Source organism: Eriocheir sinensis, chromosome 27 (assembly GCF_024679095.1).
Source record: "Eriocheir sinensis breed Jianghai 21 chromosome 27, ASM2467909v1, whole genome shotgun sequence".
NCBI lineage: Eukaryota > Metazoa > Arthropoda > Malacostraca > Decapoda > Varunidae > Eriocheir > Eriocheir sinensis.
Window position 1 is genome coordinate 8,554,811 of NC_066535.1, and position 25,817 is coordinate 8,580,627.

Genomic DNA, 25,817 nt, shown 5'->3' on the forward strand with positions numbered 1-25,817 from the left:
TGATGTATGCTCTGGGTGACTTTCCACATCAGTCAGTGAGGGTTGATGATTGCCTTTACACACTATAACAGTGTTGTGCACCGCGGGTGTGCTCTGAGCAGATAACTTAAACTGAAAGCTGGACAAGACTGGGCTGTTAACACACCAGTATTGATGGAACAGAAAGGGAACAGCTGCATTACAAAGACAGTAAAGAAAGAAAACAATAAATATACAAGCCACATAGTGGCACACACACACACAGGTATGTGCATGCATTTGTGTGTGTGTGTGTGTGTGTGTGTGTGTGCGCGATTGGATATATAGGAAACGTGCAACACTCTTGGGGTCCAGTTTCCACATCTCAGTATATCAAACTTAGCTTTCAAATTTTATTCATGAAATGTTTCCTACATTTCTTGTTAGTTCTCAAGCACCTGGTCTTCCTAAATTTCTTTCTCTGATCTCTTGTATTTCTTGTATCTGATATTAAAGTGTCATTCTTGTTGATAGTTTCCATTTCCTTCATTGCCCTCTACACTGCAATCAGATATCCCCTCTCTCTTCCCTCTTAGGTAAGCTAATACAACCTTTCCAATCTCTCCTCATTTGTCATGTATCTCAAGCTTGGCACCACTTTCGTTGCTGCTCTTCAGATTCATTCTATTTTCCTAATATTTTTCTTTTAATGTGGGGGCAACACCAGCACTGCATACTCCAGTCTTGGTTGAATCACCAACATGAGCAGCTTCTTCATCATATCCTCATCCATGAAGTGGACTGCCACCCTAATGTTGGTTAGGAGCTTATATGTTTCTCTTGCAATCTTACTGATGTGTTTCTTTGAGGACAAGTTGTTTTGGAATATAACACCTGAAACTTTTTCCTCATGTGCCTTCTTAATTTGACTGCTCCCTATTTTATAAATCCAAATGGGTCTCCTGATTCCTTTGTCCAATTCAAAAACTGCACATTAATATACACATCCCACTCTTGGCACCAATTTCAAGATATTTGAGTGTCTTCTTGCAGCAGTAAATAGTTGTCTGCCTGCAGCACTCTTCTCATTAATTTTGCATCAGCAGCAAATAGACTAGTGTAGCTATTTACCCCTTCCCCCATGGCATTTATGCAAAACAAAAACAGTACTATTTCCAACACTGATCATACTCCACTTGTTACTCTGGACTGCCCTGACATTTGATACCATATTTCCATTTCAAGATGCTTCCCCTCAGTCTTCCAGTGTTTTTCAATTTTCCTAAAAGATGCCTGCATGGAACTTTATCAAAGGCTTTTATCAAATCCAAATACAAACAGTCCACCCAGCCTTCCCTTTCCTGTAACACATCGATGTTCACGTACAGAAACTCAGTAGGTTTGTGGCGTGATCTTTCTCCCTTGAAGCCAAACTGAACAATTAACTCTCAAAGATTTCATCTATCAGTCTTTAATCATCGTCTCACACAGTTTAGTCAGTGTGTGTGTGTATTTACCTAGTTGTGACAAACGGGAAAAGAGCTACGCTCGCGCTGTCCCATCTCCATATCCACTTTTATCCAACTTTTCCTTAAAATCATGAATGTTTCCTACACAAACCACTTCCTTCCGTTTATTCCATAGCTCAATGCTTCTGTTTGGGAAGCTAAACTTTTTCACATCTCTCCAACTTTTTTCCATGTCCACTTGTTTCTCTCTCGTTCCACACACACAGGTCCTCTCTGTCCAAATGCTCCACTCCGCTCGCCACCCTGTACACCGCTACCAGATCTCCTCTTTCTCTTCTTCTCTCCAGGGTTGTAAGCCCCATGCTATTGAGTCTCTCCTCATAAATCCGATCTCGAAGTTCCAGTACCATCTTAGTTGCCACTCTCTGCACTCTTTCCAGTTTCCTTATGTTCTTCTTTTCGTGAGGAGACCAGACCACTGCTGCATACTCTAACCTTGGCCTTATCATTGTGACTATTATTTTCATTATCATCTCATCCAAGTATACAAATGCTATCCTTATGTTCCTCAGCAAATTCAGAGTTTGTCCCATTATCCTGTTGATGTGTTTGTCCGGTGACATGTTCTCGGAGATAGTCACTCCCAAATCTTTTTCCTCCACTCCTCTGCATATTATCTCACTTCCCATCTTATAATCATATTCACATATGCCACTCCTACCAAACTCCATTTTTTTACATTTCCCAAGGTTGAACTCCATCTGCCATGTACCACTTCACTCCCATATTCTATCCAGGTCACTTTGCAATGCCTCACAGTCCTTCACATTTTTCACTCGTCTCAATAGTTTTGCATCATCTGCAAACAAACTCACATAGCTGGACACTCCGTCCACCATATCATTTATATAAACAGCAAACATTATTGGTGCCAACACCGAACCTTACGGGACTCCACTCATCGCAGGGCACCAGTTGGAAACCTTGTTTCTGATTATCATCCTCATTTCCCTGTTAGTTAGGAAGTCCTCCAGCCACTTAATCAGACCATCACCCACTCCACCCCTATTTTTAATTTTCAAAATTATTCTTCTGTGTGGTACTTTGTCAAATACCTTTTTCAAATCCAGGTACACTCCATCCCCCAGTCTTTCTCTCTCCTGTATTAAATCTGTCACCCTTGAGTAGTAACACAAGTTGGTGACGCAAGATGTCCCTCTCCTGAATCCAAACTGGCAATCCGAGATAATTTTCTCACTTTCTAAGAAATCCGACCACCTGTGCCTAACCAGTCTCTCACATATCTTCGCAACCACACTAGTGAGTGATACCTGTCTGTAATTTAATGGGTCCTCTCTCTTGCCTCCCTTAAAAATCCAATCTTGTGGTACCTTCCCTTCACTCAGGGAGGCACTCATTATGGAGTGGTTTCTCTGCAAGTTGTTCACTACATTCTTTCAAGATCCACCCTGATACTCCATCCAGCCCCGTCGACTTTCTCACATCCAGCTTGTCCAAACTTTCCTTGACCTCCTGCACCGTTAACTGTATCTCCTGCATAACCCTTCCTCTTTCCTGGCCCGGGGGTTGTACAATTCTTCTTTTGTGATAACTCTATGGAAACTGTTATTCATCACCTCTGCCATCTCTGCTGGGTCCTCATTTGTGGTTTCATCCATTTTCAGTTTATCAATTTTTTCTCTATTCTTTAATTTGGCGTTCACATGTCTATAGAATAGTTTGGGTTGGTCTTTGCACTTGTGTGTGTGTGTGTGTGTGTGTGTGTGTGTGTGTGTGTGTGTACATATATAAAAATACACTAATAACAATAATATTAATAATAATAATAATAATGATAATAATAATAATAAATAATAATAATAATAATAATAATAATAATAATAATAATAATAACAACAGGAAAAGGAAGCATGTGTCAAAGAAGGAAAGATTGACCAGTGAATGGGCTCCACTCCTGTTCAAACTCCTACAGTGACTAGGAATGCAAGATTATTAATGTTGACACAATGGTGTCTCACAGCCCATCAGCTCATCGCAAAGATGTACCTGTATCATGAATTATCTTTTTCAGTGGGTACATTATCATGAAATTGATTTGAGGATGGCTTTTAACTAGTGGTGGGCAAGTTAATGAAAATGTTAATTTGTTAATCAGGTAATTAGCTTCATTAAAGTTAGTTAATTTTGCTAAAAATTAACATGTTAACCATTAATTCATTAGTCTGCTAGTTTTCCATATGAAACTCATTTTTCTTTAATCAAAGACACTCCTGCTAGAAACGATTTACTGATACCCCAAAATATTAGAATATTAAAACATTCCCTCACAGGCAAGTGCTCGTTCCATTTCAGGATGTACTTCACTGATTTAATCTACCCTTAAAGTCATGAGTAAGACAATCTGTACTGACATGGGCAGCTACTGACCTATTATGAGCCTGCAGCATAGTTGTACTGAGGAACAGTTATTTATACAGTAATAAGTGGTTGGACTTCTACCACTTCTCGCCATATACTAACCACTAATGGGAGCATACACCAGGGGGGCACATTGCTTCATTCACCCACCGCCTCCATCCCTGAAGGTCCCTCCAAGCAAGCCTCTCCACGCAGTAACCCTTCCCGTATAGATATGACAAAAAATTTATATCAATTTCTGAATCTTGGAATCACTCACCACTAAGTTTGACAATATCAATTTGATGACTTAAATGTTGACTTGAAGTATTTCTGACCTAAAGGTACCTGTTTTAGGACATATTTGCCAGATTTATGCATCAACAGAAATGTTAACGTTAGTTCCTGCTGATTTGTTAAGTTCAAAAACTCATTAACATGAACTCGTTTACAAAAAACATTAGTTTCATTGATAATGGATTAATGATTAACATGTTAATGCCCACCTATGCTTCTAACCATCCACTGATAAAATTATATCAATATTAATTGTAAATGCAGCTGTAAATCAAAATAATGACCATGTAGTTTTTTACAGCTTGAATTTATACTTTTGAAGATTTTGTTCCACAAAGTGATAGTCATCATGAACTCTAAATGTAACAAAATCAAATAATTCCAAATGTTTCACAGCAATATAAAACCTAACCATTGTAATTCTAATTGTTAGTAATTCTAATTTTCATCAGAGACAATGGTGACAATGTATTCTTCAGGATCCTCACTTTTGGAAGTCCTTCAACCCTTAATAAACACTTGGTGCTTTGAAATTCAACAAAAATTCTTTCAATGACCAAATATTCTGCTTGTTGTACATATAGTTATATTTTATGTATGCATTTGGATGGCTAAAAATTGGCACATATTTGTAACAGGAGCAATATGTTTTGATTATCTAATTTTTTTCCTGCGCTTCAAAAACTCATGCTAAGTATAAAATTAGCCACTTTTGAAGTTCTGAGGACATGCTTCTATTCTCAAAATATATTATGTTGCAATAAAATTTTGCTACCTAGTACAGCTGTGTACAGAAGTATCCACCCCCTTACTCTAAGCCCACTGACTCAGTAGCCTCTTTCAACATGAAATGTCACTTGGGGTAGTGGTTGCGTGGAGGAAGGCAGAGCAAGTGAATGTTGAAGGACAAACTGGTGAAGGAGGAAAGTGGCAACAAAGTTACAACAGGAGTAAGACAGATTGATATTTGTCTGCAACTGTACCAATATTACCATGGCATGACTAAATTCATGTAGGGATATGATGTGCAGGCTGCTGAACGAAAAACAAACATCGTAATTATGGCCAGTATTCAGTCTTAATAACAGAAATCCTAAATTCTTGCAAGATTTTTCTTTTTATATTCAAGGCAATATTTTTTGCCCCAACTCTGCCTCTGCAAGGTGTGTGGTCACTGATGATGATGATGATGATGAAAAATTACTTTTTTGAGAAGGCTGCATTATAGAGATATGCCTTCCCTCTGTAGACTTGTGCTATTTTAAGCTAATCCTGCACAGCTCAACCAAACTGTTAAAAAACTCAATGCATGATTAAGCAATGGCCAAAAATCAGATAATATTGGTAGAACCTTTTCCTTTAACTTTTTTTTTCTATCTGGATGTTACCAGCTTGCAATTAGACAAAAATAACTACATTTGCAGAGATTTTACTTTGTTCTATGTCAATAAGCACCAAAATTTTCACTTTGAACACTCAAAACCTTTGTTCATATACTGAGGTAGCATTATACAGAATGATATACTCTATGAATACACAAATATGAATATATAAATGTAAGTAACAGCATAATACTCATTATAGTTATAACATTCCATGCAAAGGTAACACTACAAAGTAATGAAATTTCAAGCTACATATCCTAAGAAACTGCTTCAATATGCTGTGGCCTAAAAGTTGGACAACAATTTGTAACTTTCATTATTTTGAATTGTTCCAAATACTCAGAAAAAACTAGTGACATACTGCTAATTTTATGAGTAATGTACCATTAAACATGAGAAAACAACAAAATATTTCAACAAAAGTTAGTTGATTGATTTTCCTCATGCAAATCACTGTCAGTATCAGTTATATTCAGGGATTGAGTTGACTTTGTTTTGGTATCAGTAATGAGAAAGAAATATCGTTCAGAATGAATGCAAATTCAATATCAAAGAGCATGACACTGAAAATAAACTCTGTAATAGCTTCTGCAATTAAGGTATTTTGGCTGGTTCGTCCATACCATTCCAGCGTCTACTAAAAAAATAAAAAAATAAATAAAATAAATAAAAAATAAAAAAATAAATAAATAGGAATAATCCTTTGGAAAACTTGGCTGAGCCATGAAAAGGAACTTTTGTCAAACTAAATTATGTTGCTGTATCATTGCTATGACAGTTAATTTTTCTAACAGATCCATATTGCTGAGCAGTGTTTTCCCTGATAAGACTACAAGTAGGAAGTGTATGTACAGTTTGGCAAAAATACCTAGTCTGATTTCTGTTTTCCCTGATAACCCATCAAGTATGGAGTGTGCATACAGATTGGCAAGAATGCCCTAGTCTGTTTTATGTTTTCCCTGATAAGACAAGTAGGGAATGTGTGTACAGATTGGCAAGAACATCCTATGAGTTTGCTTTCTGTTCATGTCTTCTACCACAGTACTCATTTATTTGAACATTTTGGTGGGATGGACAATGCCACCCATGAGTTAGTCTTGATGCACCTTTGTCATTTATATCCGTAAGAAAATTTAATGAAAAATCAGTGAACAAATATTATATGCTATAGTCTTTCAAACAAACTTTAGTTTGTTTTTATTTTGGAACGATATAAACCATTATGAATAAAGAGAAACACTAATATGAGTAAATGACAAAAACCAAGGGCACTCAACCATTATAAGCAAAGGTCCAGTTAGACAAGTTCAAATATATGTAGAGGTCTGGATAAGTATTATAGCTGGACCCCAGGCTCCAGGAGTAGAAAAATATAAATAGATAACATGAAGGTCCTGGCGATGAGTTCTTGTAAGTGTATTTCCTCAACTGACTGTTGGCCAACAGTCAGTCGAGGAAATACACTTGCAAGAATCCATTGCCAGAACCTTTATGTTATTTAATTATATTTTTCTACCCCTGGAGCCTGGGGTCCAGATGCAACATTCAGAAGGGTAGCCCTGACATAATCAAAGGACCACATTAGCTGGTATCTCTAGTCATTTAGTGTACTCAACCAACATGTGTTAGCTGAGAAGGCTTCAGTATATAATGATAAAAGTAGCCGCTTCAGTAAATAATGATAAAAGTAGCCAATGAGAATCCCCCTAAAAGATGTGATCACAGGTAACTCTCATATGATGAGTTTAAACTATAAGTTTTAGAAGAGTGCAATGAAAAAAAATTACATATTTTGCTTTTCAACCAAACCACTTGATCACTTGTACTAGTAGAATAAAAAAACAATTTTAATAATGTATAATTCATTTAACATGGCCTCTTCAGGAAAGCAAAACTCATGTAAAATGAGAGCTACCTGCCTGTATTAACATTTATGTAAATGATCTAGAATTTGAGAAATCTGAAACACACACTTGCAATTCTAGGTATTTTGGATATGGGAGGCTCAGTCTTCATAAGGACAACCTATGTAATATCCAAATGGCAAATACAAAAAAGGAAGTGTTGATAATTTCAAATAAAGAGGCGGAAGTAAATACTTACCTCCCTCTAAGTGTGAATGCTTCAGTTATTCCTGAAATTCATCTTATCATGTACTGTGTTCATTTCTGAAGGGATGAATAATTATCCCTGCTCCAAGATTTTAGTCTGTTGAGCTGGAGCAAGTGTCATGAACACGACAAGGTTTGTTCACCATTAAGTACACGTACGGATTTCATATTGATATTAATTTGAGCAAATATATATTACAACTGAATAATTTAAAAAAAAGCATTTTATTAATAAGCAATTTCAGGAAAAAAAATTAGCAGTGTAATTAGTGTGAATCTGTACTCATACCGGATCTGAGCATGTATGAACAAAGGAAAACTTTACTTCCATGACATTCCTTCAAACAGATTATTATTAAATTTCAGAATCAGTTTTATTTTGGACTATAATGCATGCATTCAATAAATATAGAAATCTTCAGCAGATTTAAATTGTATCTTTAATGGCAGTGCATCACATGCATGAGGGAACTTAAATACTCCAGAGTTAATGCAGTTAGATAACTCACCTTCAAAAAGAAATACAATACATGTTATCTTTACATTACCCATCTTTCCCCCTCCCAAAATGTTCACATATATATATATATATATATATATATATATATATATATATATATATATATATATATATATATATATATATATATATATATATATATATATATATATATCAATTAAAGAGTGATTACATGTGCAACTTGTACATCACAAAATGTCACAGTTGGCTGATAGACTCTGAGGAAGAATATACAGAGGGAGAATGGAATTAAGGGAAGTCAATTATGGGTGCAGAAATAAACTTAAGACTTTAACTAAAAAAATGACTGACCTGTCTGATGATGGTTTTCTTGATAGCAACGATGAAATGACACATATTTTGTTCCTCCTTAAATGTTACTTTTATGCTTTGAAGACTTAACTGGTACCCAATGAGCCAATAGGCCACCTACTCTTATCTATAACTATGACGTGCAATGTTATGTAAGCTCAAGAGCTTTCCCCACTGTGTATTTGTTTAAACTAACTTTCCTTCATTAAGCTCAACTAATCACACACACACACACACACACACACACACACACACGCACGCACGCACGCACGCACGCACGCACACACACACACACACACACACACACACACAAAACTTTAACTTTCACAAAACGACACAAAGAGTTTTATATTCCGGAATACATGTATGTTCAACATGCTCAAAGCTCCACTTATTTGAAGAAAGTCGCAGCATGTTAGGCAGTCTCAGATTCTTCTTCATATAAAACTTTATACATCTCTAGTGTCACTGTTCCTTGCAGGGATACATTGCCTATTATGAAAATACAAAATGTAGCAAGTCTAGAAGACTTTCTGAAACAGTAATCCAGTACTGTTTCACATGAAACTTTCTTTTATGAAAGTTTGATAGGTAAAAAAGATCTCAAAATTCTTCAGTTTCACATCCCCTTTCTCCCACTTCACACCAAGCACATCTGACGCATGGCTCAGGGGTAGAAATCTTTGGTCCACAATGGCATATGACTATCTTTTTATCTGATATGGGTCAATAATTTTCTTTACTTACATCAAAGCACCTGTACATGAAGGCAAATGGATCTGCAACATGCGTGCTGTCATTAACTAGTGGAAAAAGTAGGAAAACCAATATGAAATGATACACAAAACTAACAGTGCCGACCCAATGAGGCACACGTTTGTAATATCAGATACGAGTGTACTAGAAAAGTGTCAATGTAATTTATTAATGGATTACTTGTCAATACCCTAACTTATGAATGAAACTGATTTTTTTTTCAAAGGAATTGCAGCTCTATTCAAGTTCCACCTAGGCATGAAAATATCTATAAAACAAAGCTCCTCCTCCCAAGCCAAGCACAACAAAGGCAACACAGAGGGAAACTGGTCGCATTATTAACCTCTTTCTTTCATGCCACAGCTCGGTGGTTCGTTGCCGCTCCTGCATGGCCTTCACTTTAGCTGCTGTTGCCACCTTCAGTTCTTGCCGCTTTCGTTTCCGTAGTTCAGTTTCATTCCATCTGCAAAAAATACGAATATATAAATTAATATATTAATTAAATAGTCTTATAATATATTCATTAGTAAAACATGAATCTTTTAAAACCTCGTAATTCCACAATAAAGCATATTAGGTTGGATGGGTTTCTGTGATGTAAATTTTACATAGATGAAGCATCAAACAAGCAGAATTATATGCAAAAATAGAGGGCTTAAAGAGAGAATAGAATTGGTGTGCTAAATGGTTTCAAAATTTGTAAATATGAAACAGTAATATGGAGAAAACAATGAAGGTGAAAAAATAAAGACAATAAAAATTAAATGATATCAATACGTACTACATAATAATGAGAGGAAAATATAAGACTCAGATCATAATAGCTTAGATAGTAGTGGAGATACCTTAACAATATATAATTATATAAATACAAGAAGGTGTGGCGCTCAAGTAGTAAAGTGCACTGGAGTTATCATATGCAGGCAATTACAGTGGACGCTAGACATTCACAGATTTAACTTTCGTGGTTTTGAAGATTCGCAATCTGTTCCGCGGCACGGAGGCTCTCGGCACAATGCTGTCCGTGCAGGCAATAGTTTAAACCAGGGGTGTGGAGTTTGAGTCAAAATTTTCCGACTCCGACTCCGGGAAATTTTAAAGTTGCAACTCCAACTTCAACTCCGGCCCCCATGCCCCTCCCCCTCTAATGCAAATCTTTTATTTTTTATTTTTTAGATGCTGCCTTTAGTGTGTGTAGACTCTCTAAAGGTCCTTTCTCTTACATGTATTTACATCCAAATTATGTGTACTCTATATTGGCAACATCTAGAAAATGTAAAAGAAAAAGCTTCACAACTACATTACACGATAACTGATTAAGTTAAGGAGTCGGAGTCGGGGGTATTTTTACCGAATCCGACTCCGGCCAAAAGTAGACGACTCCACCGACTCCGGCCAAAAGTAGCCGACTCCGACCAAAAGTAGCCGACTCCACCGACTCCGGCCAAAAGTAGCCGACTCCACCGACTCCGGCCAAAAGTAGCCGACTCCACCGACTCCGGCCAAAAGTAGCCGACTCCACCGACTCCGGCCAAAAGTAGCCGACTCCACTGACTCCGACCAAAAGTAGCCGACTCCACTGACTCCGACCAAAAGTAGCCGACTCCACCGACTCCGACCAAAAGTAGCCGACTCCACCGACTCTGACTCCGGCCAAAAGTAGCCGACTCCACCGACTCCGACCAAAAGTAGCCGACTCCACCGACTCCGACCAAAAGTAGCCGACTCCACCGACTCTGACTCCAGCCAAAAGTAGCCGACTCCACCGACTCCGACTAAAAGTAGCCGACTCCACCGACTCCGAACAAAAGTAGCCGACTCCACCGACTCTGACTCCGGCCAAAAGTAGCCGACTCCACCGACCAAAAGTAGCCGACTCCACCGACTCCGGCCAAAAGTAGCCGACTCCACCGACTCCGACCAAAAGTAGCCGACTCCACCGACTCTGACTCCGACCAAAAGTAGCCGACTCCACCGACTCTGACTCCGACCAAAAGTAGCCGACTCCACCGACTCTGACTACGGCCAAAAGTAGCCGACTCCACCGACTCCGACCAAAAGTAGCCGACTCCACCGACTCCGACCAAAAGTAGCCGACTCCACCGACTCCGGCCAAAAGTAGCCGACTCCACCGACTCTGACCAAAAGTAGCCGACTCCATCGACTCTGACTCCGACCAAAAGTAGCCGACTCCATCGACTCTGACTCCAGCCAAAAGTAGCCGACTCCACCGACTCTGACTCCGGCCAAAAGTAGCCGACTCCACCGACTCTGACTCCGACCAAAAGTAGCCGACTCCACCGACTCTGACTCCAGCCAAAAGTAGCCGACTCCACCGACTCTGACTCCGACCAAAAGTAGCCGACTCCATCAACTCTGACTCCAGCCAAAAGTAGCCAACTCCATCGACTCTGACTCCGACCAAAAGTAGCCGACTCCATCAACTCTGACTCCAGCCAAAAGTAGCCAACTCCACCGACTCTGACTCCGACCAAAAGTAGCCGACTCCATCAACTCTGACTCCAGCCAAAAGTAGCCGACTCCACCGACTCCGACCAAAAGTAGCCGACTCCATCAACTCTGACTCCAGCCAAAAGTAGCCGACTCCATCAACTCTGACTCCAGCCAAAAGTAGCCGACTCCATCAACTCTGACTCCAGCCAAAAGTAGCCAACTCCACCGACTCTGACTCCGACCAAAAGTAGCCAACTCCACCGACTCTGACTCCGACCAAAAGTAGCCGACTCCATCAACTCTGACTCCAGCCAAAAGTAGCCAACTCCATCGACTCTGACTCCAGCCAAAAGTAGCTGACTCCACCGACTCTGACTCCAGCCAAAAGTAGCCGACTCCACCGACTTTGACCAAAAGTAGCTGACTCCACCGACTCTGACTCCGGCCAAAAGTAGCCGACTCCACCGACTCCGACTCCACACCCTTGGTTCACACTCCCTGCACTCTTGTCTTACAAAGATTACAAGTGCAGTGCAATGCTTACAAGTGAGTGAATTAAGAGTGTAGTGCCCTATTTTGCACAAATCTGTCACCCCTATTGGTAAAAACTTTGTGCCAACTGTGTCTTGGCATTATGTCACCAGCATGGGCCAAGGGTGCCGCCTCCCCTGAAGTAAGCTCACCCCTAAGCACTCAAAGTGATGAGCCTTGAGGAAAAAGTTAAGTTGCTAGACAAGTGCAAGGAGGAAATGAACTATGCTGCTGTTGAAAAGTTGTTCAAAGTAAATGAAAGCACAGTGCATTACATCAGGAAAATATAAGCTAAATTAAGTCATTGGCATCCACTGTACTACCCTCAGCCAAACAAATGTTGTAGGTGAGGGTCAGTACAATGTCCAAGGAAAGCACTTTTTTTTTTTTTTTTTACAACAAAGGAGACAGCTCAAGGGCACAAAAAAAGGAAACAATAATAAAAAAAAAGCCCGCTACTCTCTGCTCCCAAAAAAAGAATCAAAAGAGGTGGCAGAAAGAAAGGTCATTTTCGGGAGGAGAGGTGTCCTGATACCCTCCTCTTGAAAGAGTTCAAGTCGTAGGCAGGAGGAAATAAATATGAAGGAAGATTGTTCCAGAGTTTACCAGTATGAGGGATGAAAGAGTGAAGATGCTGGTTAACTCTTGCATATGGGGTTTGGACAGTACAGGGATGAGCATGAATAGAAAGTCGTGTGCAGCGGGGCCGCGGGAGGGAGGGGGAGGCATGCAGTTAGCAAGTTCAGAAGAGCAGTCAGCGTGGAAATATCGATAGAAGATAGAGAGGCAACATTGCGGCGGAATTTAAGAGGTAGAAGACTATCAATAGGAGGAGGAGGGCTGATGAGACGAAGAGCCTTAGACTCCACTCTGTCCAGAAGAGCTGTGTGAGTGGAGCCCCCCCACACGTGAGATGCATACTCAATATGAGGGCGGACAAGGCCCCTGTATATGAATAGCAACTGCGCGGGGGAGAAGAACTGGCGGAGACAATACAGAACGCCCAACCTCGAGGAAGCTGATTTAGCGAGAGAGGAGATGTGAAGTTTCCAGTTGAGATTTTGAGTTAAGGATAGACTGAGGATGTTTAGTGTTGAAGATGGTGACGGCTGAATGTTGTCGAAGAATAGGGGATAGGTGTTTAGAAGATTGTGTCGAGTTGATAGGTGGAGAAATAGAGTTTTTGAGGCATTAAAGGACACGAGGTTCCTTCTGCCCCAATCGGAAATGATAGCAAGGTCTGAGGTTGTGTTCTGCAGCCTCCAGTCTGGAGTCATGTACTTCCTGTTGAGAGGGTCTTCTATTGAAAGAAGTTGAATAATGTAGAGCGGAGTCGTCGGCATATGAGTGGACAGGACAGTTTGTTATGGAAAGAAGATCATTGATGAATAACAGGAAGAGAGTGGGTGATAGGACAGAGCCCTGTGGAACGCCACTGTTGATAGGTTTAGGGGAAGAACAGTGACCGTCTACCACCGCAGAGATAGAATGGCCGGAAAGGAAACTGGAGATAAAGGAACAGAGAGAGGGATAGAATCCGAAAGAGGGCAGTTTAGAAAGCAAAGACTGGTGCTAGACTCTAGCGAAGGCTTTCGATATGTCTAGCGCAACAGAGAAAGTTTCACCGAAACGGCTAAGAGAGGATGACCAAGAGTCAGTTAAAAGAGCAAGAAGATCTCTAGTAGAACGCCCCTTGTGGAATCCATACTGGCGATCAGATAGAAGGTTAGAAGTGGAAAGGTGCTTTTGAATCTTCCGGTTAAGGATTGATTCAAAAGCTTTAGATAGACAGGAAAGTAAAGCTATAGGGCGGTAGTTTGAGGGATTGGAACGGTCACCCTTCTTAGGCACAGGCTGTACAAAGGCATACTTCCAGCAGGAAGGAAAGGTAGATGTTGATAGGCAGAGACGAAAGAGTTTGACCAGGCAGGGTGTCAGCACGGAAGCACAGTTTTTAAGGACAATAGGAGGCACTCCATCAGGTCCATAAGCCTTCTGAGAGTTGAGGCCAGAGAGGGCATAGAAAACATCATTTGGAAGAATCTTAATAACAGGCATAAAGGAGTCAGAGGGGGGATGAGTAGGAGGAATATTATTAGGAGGATAAATTATCAAAATATGAAAAGAGGTCCCATTGACTACAATGCCATTAGTGCATAAACTAAGTCTTTGCACAAAACGCTGACTGTGTCACATGCTGTTAACCTAAATGCCCCGAGCACCAGTGCTGATCCCAGCCACCCATCCTGATTTCAAAGCTAGCAAAGGTTGCTTCCACAATTCTAAGCACCACTTCTGCACAATATCAAAATAACAGGGGAGTCAGCATCAGCTGACCATGAGGCAGAAATGCCATTCCCTGAAAACTTGAAAAGAAGGAACAAGAATGAATCAGGCCTATACTGGAAGAAAATGTCTACCAGGACCTTCATCTTGAAATAGGGTTCAAGGCAGCTAAGGAATGTGGCATCTTGCTCCTTTGTGGCAATGCTGCTGGCCACATGATAAAGCCAGGCTTCATCCATAAATCCACCAAACCCAGGGCACTAAAACAGAGGAATAAGAACCTCCTCCCACTGAACTGGAAACAACAAAGCCTGGACCACTAGCACCTTTTTCATGAACTGGGTTCACCACTGTCTTCTGCCGAGAGTGTGGGTATACATACTGGAGAAGGGCTTCCTGGGGAAATTCCATCTCATTCTGGACAACACTCTGGGTCACCCTCTGGAACTTGAGGGCATGTTGAAGATGTGGAGGTTGTGTTTTTGCCCTCGAACACAATCTCTCTCATACAACCTTTAGACCAGGGTGTAATAGTGTAGTGCCTGGGAATGCCAGTATGTGTACCTATCTTGTATGCCTCCCCTCCTCCCCCTCCCCTTTCTTCCAGACACTGTCTAGACTCTAGACACATGTCCATAATGCTGTTTCAGTTGGCTGTGTCCTCAGTAAAGTAAATTACTTCTTGTAAACTAAATTTTGCTCACCAAGTGAGTATTAAACAATAAAGATTACCTTCCCACTCTCTCCCAGCCTTTGTACTTAATAGTTCCCAAGTTTTTATAATTCAGTACTTCCCTTCCCCTTGACTCACGCTTTCTAACACATTCAGTACAGCTGTTCTCCTGCTAACTTGCTTCCTGCTGCCAAGAGCATCCCTCTCTCTGTGGCCTCTTGCAAGGTAGGTTGTGAGCATAGCTGGGCGTTATCGTGATAAGTTATCACGATACTTTATCTCTGATAACAAAATTGGGTTATCGGCCATCCGCTACTTATTTAAATATATATCGGTATCTTTGTTACTTTTGTAACGAAACTAACGATAATCGATAATCGCTACTTTTTTCCGCCTCTCAGAAAAAAAAACGTTGTCTCCTTCCTACTGTGCATGTGTGGCCCAGGCGCCCGGTGTTGTATGAAAAAAACTTTGGGGTATGAAATATCTTCGGTGAAAAGATTTCATACTTAGATCATCAAAACTAGGTTATTTTTTATGTTAGACTCAAAAATCAATATATCAAAGAGAAAAATCATTTAACTTTGCCCAAAAAATTATTATTCACTGCCTCAAATTTGATATTCCATATTCGTTTGTGAGCATGCTATGGTACTGAGGGCACCCGGTGTTGTGTTATTTGGTGTCCCATCGTCAAAAGCTGGCACTTTTGTTTACAAACACTGGTTTCTCGTGAACTGCACATGTTCAGACCAGTAAGCGTAGCCCTGTACAGTCTCACAAAGCTTTTTAACACGTCAAGAGTTGCTGGAAGGCTGAATCAGACAAATAGTACCACCATCCTCGCTGTTTCTAGAACAACACTCTGTACATATAAATACAACTCGTACAGAGTGTCGTTCTAAAAACAGCGGAGATGGTGGTAGTGGTACTGTATGTCTGATTCAGCCTTCCAGCAACTCTTAATTATGGTTAAAAAGCTTTGTGAGACTGAACAGGTCTATGCTTGCTGGTCTGACCATGCGCAGTTCACGAGAGACCAGTGTTTATAAACAAAAACGCCAGCTTTTGACGGTGGGGACGCCAAATAACAGAACACTGGTTCAGGCTTTTCTAATATTACCGTCCATAGGTACGTGTCAACGTGTGGTTTTCAGGTTTTGTAAGTTTTCTAAAATACAGATAATGAAAATTTGAATTCATCTATGTTTTTTATTTGAAATATCAATATAGTATCGTTTTTGCCTATTGGACTTATCGCTTCCTAGTATCGGAATTGTGGATTTATATCGGATATCGGTTATCGCCTATATATGTGTCTCCAGTTAACAAATATCGATTATCACCGATAAGGTTTTCCATTATCAGTTATCGGTTATCGGAAATAAGGTTTTCTGTTATCGTGCCCAGCTATGGTTGTGAGCACCCCGTTTATCCTCGCTACCCCCTCAAATATTACATATGTTTATAATCCCTCCCATTCTTGTTCATAATCAAGTATAGCTTAGCACATATAGTGTATTGTTTGTTAATGTGACTCTTTCCGAGGCCTCTTGCAAGGTCTGTTTTGGTTGTGGCCTCAGTGCACGCCTCATCTCGTCCAAATAAGAACAATAATTAACATGTGAAAATAAGGAGAGAGGAGGAAGCCGAATTTGAAAGAAGAATAGTTTTTAAATGTAAAGAAGAACCAAAAATGTTTTATAAATATGTAAACGGGAAGTTAAAAAGAAATAAAGGAGTGGAAAGGCTAAAGGAGAAAAATGCAATCTATGAAAAGGACAAAGAAATTGCAGAAATATTAAATAAAATTTTTCATAAAGTGTTTACGGAAGAAACCGACTTTGACTGGGGTCTCAAAAATCGTAATGAGGGGAAACTGAATCATGTAAAGGTTTCTAAAGGAGAACTGATACAGTTGATGAAAACTTAAGATGGAAGGAAAGCTATGGGACCAGATGGAATCTTGGGACAAGTGCTAAAAGTGTAGAAATGAATTATTGGAGCGACTTTATGACATCATAACATGCTCTATAAATACAGGAAAAGTGCCCTCAGAATGGAAAACAGCGAACATTGTACCAATTTATAAAAGTGGAGATAAAACTGAACCACTAAATTATAGACCAGTTTTTTTGACAAGTGTAATGTGCAAGATTTGTGAATATATATATATATATATATATATATATATATATATATATATATATATATATATATATATATATATATATATATATATATATATATATATATATATATATATATATATATATATATATATATATATATATATATATATATATATATATATATATATATATATATATATATATATATATATATATATATATATATATATATATATATATATATATATATATATAAAAAAAGGGTCGAACATTTAGAAAACATGACAAATGAAGTACAGTTTGGATTTACAAAAGGGAAATCGTGTGTCACTAATTTACTTTGTTTCTACTCAAGAGCAACACACATGGTGCAAGAGAGAGAAGGGTGGGCTGATTGTGTTTATCTCGATTTGAAACAAGGTTTTGACAAGGTTCCGCGCAAAAGGTCAATCTGGAAACTACAGCAGTGGGGAGGAATGGGCAGAAAGGTTATTAAGTGGATGAAGAATTACTTAATGGGAAGAGAAATGAGGACAGTGATTAGAGAGGAGAAATCAAATTGGAGGAGAGTACAGAGTCCCCCAAGGCTCAGTTCTGGCACCAATAATGTTCATAATATATATGAAAGATATGCCAGAGGGTATAAAAAATTATATGAGCTTTTTGCAGATGATGCAAAGTTAATAAGAAAAGTGAGGACGGAGGAAGATTGTGAGGAGCTGCAAAAAGACCTGGACAGAGTATATAGATGGAGCCAGTTATGGGAAATGGAATTTAATGCAAACAAGTGCCATGTTATGGAAATGGGGAGAGTAAAAGAAAGACCAAGGAAAACATACAGGATGGAAGAAGAAAACTTAAAGGTGGTACATGAAGAAAAAAATTTGGGAGTAATGATGCAAGACACACTATCCCCAGAAAACACATAAACAAGCTGTTTGGAGAAACCTACAGGATGATGCAAAATATAAGGGTATCATTCCATCTTATGGACAAAGAAATGATGAAGAAGATAATAACATCAATGATAAGACCAAAGCTTGAATATGCTGTAGTTGTGTGGTCGCCTCCAAAAAATAAGGATATCAGAAAATTTGAAAGGATACAGAGAATTGCAACTAAAATGGTCCCAGAACTCTCGAATATGACATATGAAGACAGATTAAAGGCGATGGACTTGACAACACTAGAACAAGGAAGGGAGAGAGGACATCTGATCACGCTGTATAAGTTGGTAAATAAGTTTGATGAGGTGGATAGGGATGATCTCTTCTTAACTGCGAGAACGCAGGGGCTGAGAGGACATAGGAAGAAACTTAGTAAAGGAACCTGTTTGAGTGACTTAAAAAAGTATAAGTTTTCCACATAGAAGTGTTAACACATGGAACAACTTGCGGGAAGAGGTGGTGGAGGCGAAGTGTCCAACAAATGAAGGAAAGGCTGGATGAATGTAGATATGGAGACAGGAGTATTAGAGCTTAGTTCGAGCCCGGTAGACTACAAATAGGTAAATACACACACTAACACTTTCCAAGCCCTCTTGTACCCCAATTAAATCATCAGTATGTAATCATTTTATTTTGTTCACCTTGTGAGTGGATCCATAGGCCCTCCTAGGTTAGTCAGGGTAAGATTAAGTCTCCCCAGGCCAGGTCAGGCCATTATAATCTTGTATTAATACTCAGTTTTGTAAGTTCATCATAGTAAATCTTCTAACTATGTATATTATTGTCTTCCTTTCAATTACAGTAAACACTCGATATAATGGAAGTCCGCTATATGTGGCGAAAATAAAAAATAACGTGAAACAATACCAACAAACTTAATAAACGTAGGTATATATATATTTTTTGTAGGTAGGTTGTGTGCATGTTGTCTGTGTAGCTGCACAGCACACTTGGCGATGGACTGCGAGGCACAGAGGCTGCCATGTCGGCAGTATGGCCCTGCGGGGGGGGGTATTGTTATGGGAATGGGTAAAATTTTACGTGCGCTAATCTTGCACTGACAGATGAAACTTTTTTTTTTTTGGTAGTTTTCAGGGTGTTATGAAAAAATATAACTGTCTGTCACAAATATTTAGATGATTGACTTTTCAATGCCTTTTATACACCCACTGCAGCGCGCAGCTGCAAAATAACTCTCAGTTATTATTATTGCTGACAGTTTCTACATTTCACTCACCACTCACAAAGATCACAAATGGACAAACTAGAACAAAACCAGGCAAATTAATGTTTATCCTGCCATGTATTCCACCAGTGTGCATGCGTGGTGGATAGCAGAGTGACTTATTTCTGCGTGGAAGTATTTCTCGCAGCACTGGCTCGCGAACTGGACCACGCACGCCACTGCCATGTCCCGTCCTGCACTGCGTATTTCCGCGCCCCACACCAAGTGACGAATAAATTTACTAACCAAACATAACTTAACCTAACCTACCTAACTGGGGGTTTAGCGCCCCTCAACCCCCTTAACCCATCCGCTGCGATTGGCACGGATTTGGCTTTCACTGGTAGCCTGGTAACATATACTCCCAGGTCTTTTTCTGTCTCTGTGGTGGATAGTGGGGTGTTTATCACAAGGTGCAGGACTTTACATTTTCTTCATTGAATAGTATCAGCCACTTTTTGTTCCGTTCCTGTAGCTTGGTGATGTCTTCTTGGAGGAAATCCGCAGACAAGGGGTTAAGCTGTGTCAGTTCCGACACTCACAAACACTTGTCTATTTTCCATTACATTGACGTCTTGGATTGATGCATAAGACTTTCTTGTGGTGTAAATACGCTCATCATTTGAATAGAAACTAATAGGAGGAAAATATTTCATCAGGTGGGCTGAAAAAAACTACAGTAACCAAAGGATGGGGCAGCAGATAAAGGGAGGAGGGCGAAGTGGCCAGCAGATGCTATTGTAGTTACCAGAAGTGGGTGGTTCAGAAACTATTCTCGGTTGGTCCCCGCGGATTTCTAACTGTCTGACCATGTCCGTTATATCCGAAATTCGTTATAAGCGGGTCCGTTATATCGAGGGTTTACTATACCATATAATAGTTTTAAATGTTACGGTGGATCGGCCAGATAGCACAGAGGAAAGATAGCCTCATGTCATCCTTCATAATAAGTTTCCGTGCTACCCAAGAATTTCTCTAGAATCTCACCTGACATGGTTGAGTGTAGTTCCCTTTAAAAGTCAAGTTTATTTTCTTCCTTTCTCCCCATCGAGCTGTTGATCGATCAACACATCTTTGGGGTGGTGGCAGCATACCAAGTAACATTCAGTCACACAGGAGTTTGCCGAAACACTCGGTAGTTTAACCCTTTCACGGCTAAACGCTCGCAGCGAGCGGTAGGCGCATTTGCCGGTGGTGCAAAACGCTCGCTGTGAGCTCCAGCCGCACTCAAATCTCCCGCATATGAGTGTTCCAACAATATTTCTCACAACACAGGATTGCCAATTGAGTGGGTTCTTCACTAAATATGGTGGAAAATCATATCAGCCCAGCGCGGAAAGTCTACAGACGAGTAACTGGTGGATGTTCTTGTCTAATATAGCGGCATTTTTACATAGTTTTACCTATCACCTGACTGATTCTTTGACCAAATAGTTGTAAATATTTCAGTTGGCAATACAGTCGTCCCTCAAATAGTACAGAGGTTAGGGACCCAGGACCCCCGTACTATTCGAAAATCTGTATCAAATTAGTGACCCCCTTAGAAACACTCCTGGGCTGCGTTTGAGAGGGAATCGGGACCCTCGGAACATCCCAAGAGCTCTCAAATGCGTGATGTGGCAGCACGAGTTGCCAACTCGGCACGTCCGCTGGCTCCTGGCTTTGAGAGGTGGAGTGCCTTTGCGTTGTGATGACGTCATCAGCAAATATGGCGGCCCAAACAAACACATATAAGTGTTTCCACTGCATTTCATCTCTCCGTGCCACCATAACCACTACAGCTTCCTTTTCATCTTCTGTTGTAAGGAGTTAGTCAGCCAGGACATCTAGTAATGCATGTTAAACGTCGCCAGGAAGATCAGTGAATGCCATTTTGCTCCAAGTGAGATGCCGTTACCATAGCAACTACAAGGCTTAGTAAAAGGACGGCCTGTATCTCCACTCTTGCAGCACTCTTGGAGCACTGGCAGTTACTGCGTCAAGAATTTATTTTACGCTATGATAGGTACACTGCTCTCATTCACCTTTCTCAAATGCTTCGGGGTGCTTTCAGCAGGTGTTTTGGTAGGACAGTGTTGACACTCATGCCATGGCTGCCTGGTGTGACGAGTGGGAAATTTAAAAATCCTAAAATAATTCTTCCATGACAATCCGTATAAAACCGAAACCGTACTATTTGAGGGACTGTATTTAAATTTATATATATATATATATATATATATATATATATATATATATATATATATATATATATATATATATATATATATATATATATATATATACACACACCAAATTTCCCACCACATCAGACGCAATTTTTTTCAAAAAATAAGATTTGAAAAATTACCCTGCGTCTTATACGCTGATGGTTAGGTTTTGGTAGGCCTAGGGGTTATTGTTACTGGTATGAAACCAACACCAAAAACACCTCCATTTGACACAAGAGTTCCCAGATGTCCCCGGAATGAAATATACCGTATTTAGCAGCGTGTAGCGCACACTATTTTTCACTCAGAAAATGCCAAAAAAGTTACCCAAGCGCAGTATACGCCTAAGGTACAAATTTTAATTGATTTAAATAATGAATAGTGTAAATAATAAGAAGAGAGGGGGAGGAAACATGCAGCAATAAAACCGTACAGGTCATAAGAAGACGCGCCCACATGGCGCGGCGTGAACACAAAACACAACACACAAGACAACACCGCCGCGGCACACCAGTCAGCAGTGTGCCGGGTACCTCGGCGGTGATGGTTAGAGCGGCTATTAACCAGGAACAATATTGGTGGAGCAGGGTGTTTCCTGACATGACTTCGGTGATCGTGGGGCGGACTTGAACGGATTAGTCTGGAGCTAGTATTTTTGCTGTGCAGCGGTCCGGTCAGCTGACATTTTCTGTGATAAAGGTAACTCTTGATTTACGCGAGTATTGTGTCCTTGAAGAGTGGAGAGAGAGAGAGAGAGAGAGAGAGAGAGAGAGAATATCCATATCACCGAGATATCCACTCAGGCACTCAGCCTCACTCGTGTGAGGAAGAAATGAGGGACACCATCAGCGACTGGCTAGTATTGGTACCGGTACCGAGCAGTCTGGTACTCGTACCGAGCCGTCTGGTACCGGTACCGAGCAGTTTGGTACCGGTACTGTACCGTATAGCTGGTACCGTTAGTACCGGTACCTGCCCACCCCTATTGTTGAGTAGCGTGGCAGCGTGGGTACTGTATTGTTGTTCAAGTGGCGCGCAGGAAGAACTGAGCTCAGCTGTGTGGCCACGTGGATGTGGATGAGTAAAATGTTAACTGTAAACACATTTTTGTTTCTCATTACATAAATATCCATATTACAACATGATATGATTGAAAGAAATTAATCAATATCTGTTTCTACTTGAAAGTAGGTATATGGTCCCTGAAAGTCAAGATTAAGACCAAGATTGCCCATCGAACGAAGCATTCCCGTGTGATTAGTTCCCTCAGTAGCACGGCGAATGTTACCGCCTGCACACTGCACAGTGAGTGAATCTACCAACCAACCCTTTTGTTTACCATTTCAAAGTCACAGCTGCTCAGGGAAAGAGCAGTGTAACTCTTCAACCAACAGTGGAACACTTTAAACACAGAGAAGGGCACAAAGCAACATACGGTGTCATAGTTATAATTATTGTAAATAAGGTGGCCACATGTAATACTGCATACACATTAAGTTCAGGGAAAATGTGGAGTTTTTTGTTTTTTTCTAAATATATCTTGCCAAATTATAGGTGCGTCTTATATGGCAGGAAATACGGTGTGTGTGTGTGTGTATGTGTGTGTGTGTATATATATATATATATATATATATATATATATATATATATATATATATATATATATATATATATATATATATATATATATATATATATATATATATATATATATATGAGGCTGAAGATGAAGATCCTTCACCTCAGACCTTAACCTATCATTTCTTTCTGATTGAGAAAGAGTTGTTGGTCCTCAACACCTCAAAACAATTTTTTCCCTAACTCAACACAACAATCTTCACACAAAACCCCCCGTCTTTCATGCCCAATAAGCTGTCACTTCTACAATAAACTCAAACTTATCCTTCTCCTTAAAAAACTCAAAAAAAAAAAACCATACAGGGGGTCTTTCGATTTCGACGGAGTTCTCCATCCACACCACTAACACAACTAACCACCCAATTCGTAAGTCTAGCACACCCTTTATTAGAAGGAAACAACCCCCTAACCCACAATCATCAAATCAAAATGCCATCCATCAAAAAACACCTAATCTAATGCAATATAATCCTATAGTTAATATTTATATAAAAAAATTTAAAAAATAAAAAAATAAAAAATAAAAAAAAAAAATAAAAAATAAAAAAGTTCAAAAAACCCACCACACCATTCAATGTTTGTCACCTTTCCAATAATTTCATAATGTTTTTTTTTTTTTTTTTTTCACTTCATTTTTCTTTTTTTTTCTTTGAAGAGATGCCATCAGGACAGACTGAGAGGGCTCATAAAAAAAAAAAAAAAAAACAAAAAAAAAAAAAAAAGAAAAAAAAAAAAAAAAAAAAAAAAAAACATGAAAAAAAAAATAACACGAAAAAAAAAAAAAAAAAAAAAAAAAAAAACGCACACAAATGAGCTTGACTTTTCCTCGCCGTGTGTGTGACTCAATTATCAAAATTTATTATTATTATAGTTACGGGAAATATGTGCGAAATTTGTAATTATTATACGGTACTTACGTATGGTTATTAAGCTTAAACTTCATGCACAACCTTAATAACATTAAGGCTATACTGATTACCCAATCACCCCCCCAAAACCCCAATCCAGCTATCCTAAAAGTCTACCCTATCCCCCCCCTCCAGCCTCCTAAATCAACCTAACCCTAACCAGTGTTAAAAACCCACAACATATAAAATGTGTATTGCAAATAAAAAAAGATCGCGCGAAAAAATACTTTTCAAATCAATCTCACATGCGATCAATTGTCCTTAATATGTTATTTTGTATATCGAATGGCTTTGTTTAAATGCCACAGCCAATATTCGTCACAGTTTTTCTAGTTTTTCCTTCCTTTTGTTTTTGAAGTTTTCACTTCCAGTGATGATTTTTCCATCTCCATTGTAATGATTTTCCTGTTCCAGAAGCACAAGAAGACAGAAGAGCATTTGTAAAGAGGAGGAGACCGAGGAACTGGAAGTTGTAACAGTAATATGTAATCCCTGTAATGAACTTTGTTACATGAACATTCATTTTTACCAGGCCAATAATAGATGTAGGATGTTATCCACGTAATGACTTGACATGGCCAAATACTACCGTAAGGCCAGTTACGTTTAATACCCAGTTCCATCCCCTTCCACTCCCATACCCACCAGCAGTTTAGTACCACCAAGCCACCACACCCCAACCCCCCCCCCACCCACCCCCACCCACACCCACCCCAGGACCCACAGCCCACCCCATGCCCAAAAGGCTGGGGGAGCACCCATGTTCCCCCTCAGTTGCCTTTGGATCTCGAGCTGGAAGCACTATTCACTCTGGAGTCACTATTATAGTCACTACTCTACCAGTTCATAGGACTACAGTCTGCTATGCAATGTGGTCCTGTGTCTAGCATTTATCTATCTAGCGATTTCAAGTCTAGTGATACGATAAAAACAGTCCCGAGTTTCATAACTAATGATCAAAGTCTCTGAAGTAGCGAAAATATTCAAATAGGCTGAGAGGAATAAGTGGGCAAGTTGCATCAAGACAGTGCTAGGAGTGACAGGTGCACACCATCCTTGGCATACAAGGTGCCTTTATCGTAGAAGAGGTCAAAGATTGCTCCCTCCCTTCAGAAGGGAACACAGACCTTTTCCAATGGCGGCTCATAGCAGAGTGCCGACATACCGACTCTATTGGCTGACTGCAGTCGAGCCACCCAAGTCAGTCTGTCAACGAGGACTGGCGTGTCTCTGGCGCACAGATGCTATCTGTACGAGTTTACAACACAAACTGAGACTAGGGTTGCCAACTTGCCACCCTTTCCTTAAAATACGGAATGCCATTTATTCCATATTTGGCTTTCTGAATGGTTAAGCAGATAAAATTCAGTATTTTAAAACTGTACTGAGCACATCTTTTGGTGAACCACAAAACCAGTCCATAAAATTATGTTTGTCAAGGGTCGTCCTGAAATACATGTAAAATGTGCGTCGTAATTTCCCTCCCTCCTTCCTCCAGCCTTTACTAGCAGTGGGCAGCAGCTGTCAGTCATGGCAGGCTAGGGAAATTTTAGGGTTGCCACCCGTTCCTTAAAATATGGATTCGTT

At 39.8% G+C, this 25,817-nt stretch overlaps 1 protein-coding gene across 5 annotated transcripts in view; it reads right to left on the reverse strand.

The window, feature by feature from the left end:
* The window catches only part of LOC127004076 (tyrosine-protein phosphatase non-receptor type 2-like), a 71,607-nt gene that overhangs the window by 13,750 nt on the left and 32,040 nt on the right, over window positions 1-25,817 (reverse strand). For 2 of the 5 annotated variants that reach the window (XM_050871391.1, XM_050871392.1), the window contains exon 9: window positions 9,570-9,689. In XM_050871391.1, the coding sequence (XP_050727348.1) occupies window positions 9,570-9,689 (120 nt within the window). Of the gene's footprint in view, window positions 1-8,311; window positions 9,690-25,817 lie in introns of those variants that run through there. The other 3 variants (XM_050871393.1, XM_050871390.1, XM_050871394.1) reach the window with 3 other exon arrangements.